We start from the raw sequence: 8,298 nt of genomic DNA on the forward strand, positions 1-8,298 counted from the left end.
AAATGTGCCTCCTCACGTACTGTAAACGTGAAGTGGGACCAAGTCATACTAGACGTGTGCATGTGTATGTGTGTGTGTGAGAGAGAAAGAAAGAAAGAAAGAAAGAAATAGAGAGTGAGAGAGAGAGAGAGTGTGGTGACATCTCTCCTTTCCGTGGTTAAAGTTTCACTCCGACTTTTTGGCTGTGGGTCCGTGGCCTCAGACCCTCCGTTCAAAAAGAAAAAGGGTTTCTCTCATTGGCCAGCCACTCTTTCATCTGCTCTCTCCATCCTTGGGATCCTTCATCTCTCACTCCTGCCGCTCCCATCCTCTCCTCCCCTCCCCTCAGCGTCTTTTTTCTTTTTAGTGTGCAATTCCTTCACAGTCTTTTCTTTCCTCGTCTCCCTCCCTCCCTCCCTCTTTTTTTTTCCTTTTTTAAGTTCTGCATTCAGACGCCGCTTTATTCCTCCTTACCAGACAGCACTCTCTCTCTCTCTCTCGCCCTGTTCTTCTTTTCTTTTATTCTTCTTTTTCATTTCATCCCCCCTCCCCCCTCCCCCCACCTCCACTCAACTTCTTTTTACTTCTGCATTTAAAAAGAAAAAAACGTTTGAAAAAAGAAAAGAAAAAAAAAAAAACTTTCATAGATGGTTTCTACCTCAACACTTCCACAAACGAGGTCTAAACTTCAAAACTACATCATAGTACAAGGAGCTATAAAAATATACACAGAGTTCAGAGACCCTGGAGGGTGTGGGGAGGGGGAGGGGGAGGGAGTGAAGGAGAGAGGGGAAGAGAGGAAGAGAGACACTACCTCTGTTCGCCGGGAAAATAAAAAAAAGGGATTAAATTAATATACAACGCAAAGGGTAAAACAAGGGAGGAAACAAGTTTGTTCTAAATTGTGAAAAACAAAAACATCAGATAAAAAAAATGTCCTAGCTACAGAAGTGTAGTTTAACAGAATGGGTAAAAATAATAAAAGAATAAAAAAAAAAAAACGGAAAAAAAGAACATCTAGAAATGATTTACTGGATATTCATATATATAATCTATAAGTGTGGATAGCGATAAAAAAATCTCACTTTTTTTGATATTCGCTCACTATTTTGTGTTTTGGTATTTAAGACAAGTCTAAAGAACGCACGCGTACGCACAGTCAGTCACACCAAAAGCGCACACACACACGCTCACTAAACCCCACGCACGCATATGCAAACTCATATGCACACTTGCTGTACTGAAGCAAACTAACTGCACACACGTCTAAAATGTGGAGCAGCAGCGCCATAATTATTATCCAAGTCGTATGCACACTTGCACAGTCACGCAAACACATTATTAAAATATACAAGAGTGTCTGAGTGTCACCGATTGGTCAGACCTCCTCAGGCCTGGTCATGTGACCGCCGCCCGGGCTTGCTGATTGGGTGAGTCCGAGGCCCCCCCCCCCCTTTTTTTTCCTCAGGAGAAACAAACACAAACAAACTAGAATCCTATTGGTGAGTTAGAGGCAGGGGCCTGTCTCTGAGGGGTCGGGCGGTGAGCTAGGCAGGTATGGCCTCTGGGAATCAGAGTTCACCGGGGCTGAGTGGGATCAGGGGTGTAGCTTTTCCTTAAAAAAAAAGAGTTGTAGTCCTTTTCTTTCTCTCTTTTTTCTTCTTTTGTGAAACACCTCAAGTCCCAATGCCAGGTCCATTCTCCTAGAAAATAAAGTGTGTTTCCACGCACGCACACACACAAACACACATACTGGCGTTATGGGGGGGAGGGGGCGACTCTTCAATTCGGCACAGGTGGGGCTCATTTAGCTCTGAGTTGACAAGAAAAAGGGGGTACTCAGAGGCTCTTTCCCATTCGTGAGGGCCTTGTTAAGAAGGGCTATGTACTAATACGACATGGCCCTCAACACACACATACACGCACACACACACTTGGCTTGGCGGCCAAAGTTGTGTGAGAATGGGGTGGAGGTGGTTTATTCAGACTAGAAACACAACTGTGGCTGGGGCTCACCGGGCAGTGAGTAGGGGCGATGGTGGGGAGGTCCATGGGGGACAATACTGGTAGTATTGAGGGTGTTTTACAGAAGTCGAAAGCTGTGATGGCTTTGCTTTGCTGCTGTGGCTTCATTTGGAGCAGGTGGGGGGGATTGGTTGGTTGGTTAATGGGGGGGCAAGAGGGAGGTGGATGTGTCCCAGTCGGGGCCGGTTCAATAGCCATGCGGCCCCTCCTCATACTTTGTAGTAGATGTTGGCGGGGCTCTGGGGAGGCATCTCCTGGACGATGTAGACGGGGTGTCCATAGTCTCCGCTCACCTTCTCGTAGTGTGGGCAGTAGGCCGAGTCCGACGTCCGCAGCGGGATGATGATGTCACTGGGCTCGGAGCCGTTGTTGTTGGAGCTGGAGAGGCCGCCGCCCCCTCCCCTCTTGGGGCTGGTGAGCGAGGACAGCGACAGGGGAGGGTGGTGGGTGTCCGAGTGCTTGGCGTGTCTCCTCCGGTAGCACACCAGGCAGATGACAGCGGTGACCAGCAGCAGGAAGGCAGAGCCCCCAGCAGCCCCGGCTATCAGCGCGATGTTGGAGGGCTGCAGGGGGCCGCCACCGCCACCCTCCGGGCCCGGGCCTCGAGATTGGGTGGTGTTCCCAGCGCCGCCTGGAAGAATGAAAAACACAGAATATTTTAGTTTTGTTTTTTATTTATTGCACATAAATAAGCTCTACCCACTTTGCAGTGGTGGTTCGAAAACCGGTCCTGCATGGTAGCTGCTGCTATCGGTGTATGAATGTGTGTGTGAATGTGTACAAAACAATGTAGAGCACTGTGCTTTACGGTCATGGGAAAAACCAGGGAAAAGCGCTTTATAAGTGGAGTACATTTACCACTTACCATAAGAAAATCTGAATAGATCAGTTAAAAAGGATGAAGATGCATTTACATTGAGAAATTATTTTAAATAAAACAAAAACTGAAACGTGCAAGAGCATAAGGGCTTGTCGAGTGACCCTCCTGAAACATTCAATATAAAGACAAATAAAGTAGTACAAAATGTGTGACAAATCTAGTTGATCAGGTGTTACAATATGAATGGTCAATATATTAAAACAGAATGGTTATGATGTTGTATTGCTGAGTTTGAACAAACAAAAAAAGGTTGGTTTGTGTCTTTAATTTAGCCCAATGCAGTAACTAATAATCTAATGGAAAATTGTAGAAAAGATTGTCCCGAAGAGCTGAAGATTATTGGCTGACATTTTGAAAACAGACTGGGAGGGTTGTGAATGGACTGGGAAAACAAAAAATACAAATTAGGCGTTGAATGAATTTGACTCCGTATCCACATTATCACAGGCTGCTTCTCAGTGCCTCCCTTTGATTTATGGATGCATATTAATCATCACAAATATACCAGGGCAATAACACAGCTTGCTTTCACCATTTGTGTTTTCATGAGCTTTTGAATAAACATAGCAGTCCTCACGGCCCTCTACCACAATAACGTGAGTAATGGCGTTGGGTTTAGCTCTGCTAGTGGAGACTAAACCCAGTGGAATGCGCTAAGTATGCAGCAAATCTCACAGACGCTTATATGCGGTCTCTTTATTGATGCAATGAAGTGGACGGCAGTGCATTTAAATGGAGAGGGATGTCCGTAGGGCTCTGTGTGTGTGTGTGTGTGTGTGTGTGTGTGTGTGTGTGTGTGTGTGTGTGTGTGTGTGTGTGTGTGTGTGTGTGTGTGTGTGTGTGTGTGTGTGTGTGTGTGTGTGTGTGTGTGTATGCGTGTGCGTGTGGCTAGTGTGAGAGCTGACTGTACACCATATACTCTTGCGGACAGCCACAGTGTGGATCAAGGTAACACACTCTATTTCCCTAACCTTAACAACTGTATTTACTTTGCATTACAACCGGCCACATAAAGAGCGCTCCCCCCTCCACCCCCCCACCCTGCTCCACTGCTACCACCAGACCACACACTCGGCCCTCGCCTGCTGCTGGGCCTTCCTGTCTTTCTGCCTGCCTGTCTGTCTGTGTGTTTTTTTTCTATCTGTCTGTCTGTTTATCAAACTGTCCGTCACGCCATCTCTCTCTCTCTCTCTCTCTCTCTCTCTCTCTCTCTCTCTGTTTGTCAGCCTATTGCTAGACCTCCGTCTGTTGTGTGTCCGCGCCGAAACCTAAGATCTTCACAGCCTGGGAGAGCACAGTTTTCCCGGCAGGAGAGCGGGTCAGAACTCAGCAGGTGGATGATGGGTTTGGACACGTTGCATGCGTGTGTGTGTGTGTGTGTGTGTGTGTGTGTGTGTGTGTGTGTGTGTATGGGAGTGGGGGGAGGGGGGGTCTACGTCTCTGGCACCGGGGCCCGTGCGTATGTGTGTGGTGGACTAGTTAAGGCCGGTAATGCGAGTCCCTGCTATATAGAGCCTTTGGATTGGTCTATCATTATTCTTGGCACACATCCCTTTTCTTTTCCTCCTGCTTCCTCCCTCGCCACAGCATCAACTCCCCTTTATCTTCCCCAGTAATGACCTACTACTACTTTAGCTTGGGAGCTCACAAACACACACGCATTCAAACGCACCCTAGCGAATGCATGCAAACACACCTAGCAGGATCCCCCCCGCTGATGCTAGGCCCCCCCGTCCCGCTGCACTGACTGGGTAGCAAAGGAGCGCTAATGCTGTGCGTCCATTGCACTCCCCTCCTCTCTTCCTCCGTCCATTAACCCCACATCCCTCATTCTCCATCTCCATTATGATCAGCCGCCTTTCACTGGCTCTCTTTATTATGTCCTCTCCCTCCACCTCTCCGCCTCTCGTTCCCCCCATTTTCCACTTTTTACTCCCACCTTTGTTCCCTTTTTTTTCTATCACACAAGTCCAGGCTCTGATGCCTTCTACAACCCCTTGCTTGCCTGTTTTTTTCTTTTCTTATTTCATTATTGAATTATTGGAAGGAGACATCAGACAGGTCAGACATTAAAGAACCGGTCAAGGAGATAACATCATTTTATCCTTGACTTTGAACCAGCAGCCCCTTGCCCTTCAATTCCCTAAAGCTATAGTGTGTAACTTCTTTTGTCCGGGTGTTTCCATCATTGACCTTCACCTTTTTGAGCTTTTGGTTTTTATTGCACAAATTCAGGACATGTAGAAAAAGCAGGTGACATGGCCCATAGAAGCACACAAGGGATAGGAGTTAAGATTCAGATCACTGTTATCATGACCAGTGTCATGATGTGGGTGGATTAGTGGCGCTGATGCAAAGCTACTATCAAGTCAAGTATTTTTCACTGTTTATTCTATTACACAGATATCTGGTGTGCAGGCTCATACTGGAAGTGATTGCTGTACTTTAAGACATCATTACATCTGCTGTGTTAAACTGTCTATCTACAGCCATTTGTGTCATTGTCTTATTACTGTCGAGGCGCACACTGAGCCAGGCTTCAATATCAGGATCAGGAGTGAATAATAACAACAACACCTGGATGTAACAGCGTAGGGCTTTGTCCCGCGCTGCTCAGATAATCTAAATTGGGAACGAAACCCCCTCGCCGAACGACTGAATATTAAACCCCAACAACATTAACTACTTCTCAAGCCTACATGTTATATTTGCACAAGACACAGTCACGCTTGTTTGCACTGTAGAACATTTCTCTCAACTGGATTACGAAAAGGTTTGAAAATGTTATGATTTTTTATGATTTATTTTTTATGAACGCATTCAAGATTGAGTCACCACTGCGGGGTTAGGTGAGAGTGTGTGTATGTGTATATGTGTGTGTGTGTGTGTGTGTGTGTGAGAGTGTGTGTGTGTGTGAGTGTGTGTGTGTGTGTGTGTGTGTGTGTGATGCCCCTTGTGTTTCGCTTCGATCGAGTTTATGACTGCGAATAGGAGGAAGTGTCAGTTTGGGGCGACGGAGGGAAAATAAAGCCCTGAAATTATTCAGAGGCTGTGTGCGCTTTCTGTCGAGAGCGCATTATCCGTTCCTATCCAAATAATGCATTTGGATATCCAAATAATGCATTCCCTCGGAGAGGAGCAGATTTGACGAAGAGACAAAAGGAGCGGCTTGCGAGTTACCAGTCATATTCCGGTTATTATTAGCACGAGATGATTTGGAGTGTATTCACACGGGATTAGAAAAAAATACGAGGGCCTAACTGTTGTGTCAGAAGTCAAAACAGTTTTTCCAGATTGAGTGGTTGCTAATGTGCCCTCAAGCGACAATCAAAAACTGTGCGTGTGATGTGAATGGGTTTTGTATCGTGTCCAGTGCTATTCATCTCATCCCATTTAAAAACAATGCATTCTATTGTCACTCGCTTCACACACACACACACACACACACACACACACACACTTCTCACCTATGCGAGAAACATGACCAGGCGATGTGTGAATACCATAATTCACACGTTTGGTGTGGCATACTAATTCATAAGCACAAAAATATGTATAAATAATGATAGAGAGGGATAGTGCTGGGGGAAAGGACACACAGCTGCACCGGCTCTCAAATTATCACTTATTACATCACTCTGTTACATCAATTTAAATGTCACATTATTAATTGATTTTCTATATTTACATAAACCGTATTTGATTGTATCTATATATGTTTTATTCCTATTTCTCTCTATGTATATTTGTATCGTGTGTATACTTGTGTAAAAGTATACCTGTTCTAACTAGATAGTGTGCTGAATACTTTGCTAACACTGTTTTAATACGGTCGTGCCAATAAAGCTCATTTGAATTCTGAAGTTGAGAGAAATGAAGAGGGCAGATGTTCCTTCTCCTCCACTGAATGACTTGGAGGTGCAGCATTAATAAAGCCTCACTCCATTTTCCATTTTCCATCTCCTTGTTCTATTCCCTTCTCCTCTTTGCTTTTCAATTATTCTTTTCTTTCTGGTCCTTATGCGCTTCCGCACTTCTACACACTCCATCACTCCCCTATGTCTTCTCCTTCTCTCTCTCTCTCTCTGTCTGTCTGTCTGTCTGTCTGTCTGTCTGTCTGTCTGTCTGTCTGTCTGTCTGTCTGTCTGTCTGTCTGTCTGTCTGTCTGTCTGTCTGTCTGTCTGTCTGTCTGTCTGTCTGTCTGTCTGTCTGTCTGTCTGTCTGTCTGTCTCTCTCCACTGATCTTTCCCTACTTCTCAATTCTTTCTCTCTCCATCTCTCTCTCTCTCTCTCTCTCCATCTGTCTGTCTCTCTCTGGAACGACAGAATCCAGGCCACCCAAACTAATGACAATAATAATTCTCCGAAATGTCGCCGCCGGCCTGGCCCCTCTCTCCTGCTGCCCTCTGTCTCTCTCTCTCTCTCTCTCTCTCTCTCTCTGTCCCTCTCTCTGTCTCTCTCCTCCTTTGCCTCTTTCCTCACATCCCTCTTTCTTTTTCTTGTCCATCTCCCAAGGTAGCTATTAGCCCACCATTCCCCTCCTGCAGCACTTAGCTTGGAGGGGCCGGGCGCAGTGATGAGGAGAAGGAGAGGGATAGAGAGAAAAAGAGAGAGAGAGAGAAAATATATGGAATTAAATAGAGAGATCCACAGATGTCACCGCTGCACATTCTCCATCTGTCGCCTCCTCCCTCCCTCCCTCCTTCCCTCCCTTCCTCCCTCTCTCTGACCCATCTCTCGGCTGCATTTCTTCTTCTTTTTATCTACCAGTCTTTGCTTATTCCCTCCATCCATTCCCGTTGGAAAGGATGGGACGGAAAGGGATTATCTCAGTTTGCTCTCAGTGCTTACCTGGGTTTCTACTGGTGGTGCGTCCTGCTGGCGGTTCCTTCTTGGGAGGCAGTCCATATGGGCCTGTGGAGGGCACAATAAAACAACACAATAAATAAGGGCTGAATATGAGCAGGGTGACAAGAGAAAATATACCTCGACAGAACTCATTTCCCAGCAGGCCGAGGGGCTCTCAAGAGTTGGATCCAATATGTGACATTAGCAAACAGACAGACAGCCAGCCGGAAAGAGTAATAAAGACGGAGGAGCTTTAAAAAAAGGACCCTTCCTTTCCCATTATAGGGAGAGAGGCACATATTGATTGGGGCCCTCCACGTGCACTGTATGAGCACTATTCCATTGGTTTGAATGGGAAACTAAAGAGAGGAGGCCGTTTATTGTTTTGGCCGGAGTGAATTTACACAAGGCCATAACGGCTTGTAATCTGTAGTCGCTAAATCAGGCCATCTGTCTAGCGAGCCCTGGGTAATGGCGGTAGCATTAAAGTGCGTTTATGTCAGACACGCACGCACACACACAGACACACACAGACACACACACACACACACACACACACACACACA

At 46.1% G+C, this 8,298-nt stretch overlaps 1 protein-coding gene across 1 annotated transcript in view; it reads right to left on the reverse strand.

Moving 5' to 3' along the window:
- Window positions 1–632: 632 nt before the first annotated feature.
- Window positions 633–8,298, reverse strand: part of efnb3b (ephrin-B3b) — an 87,132-nt gene continuing 79,466 nt past the window's right edge. Inside the window, exons 4-5 of the mRNA XM_080051691.1 lie at window positions 7,736–7,798; window positions 633–2,635 (exon numbers count right to left, since the gene is read on the reverse strand). Coding sequence (XP_079907817.1) covers window positions 2,214–2,635; window positions 7,736–7,798 — 485 coding nt within the window. The 3' untranslated portion in view covers window positions 633–2,213. The remainder of the gene's footprint in view (window positions 2,636–7,735; window positions 7,799–8,298) is intronic.

The sequence above is a fragment of the Ammodytes marinus genome (assembly GCF_949987685.1).
Source record: "Ammodytes marinus genome assembly, chromosome: 23".
Taxonomy (NCBI): Eukaryota; Metazoa; Chordata; class Actinopteri; order Uranoscopiformes; family Ammodytidae; genus Ammodytes; species Ammodytes marinus.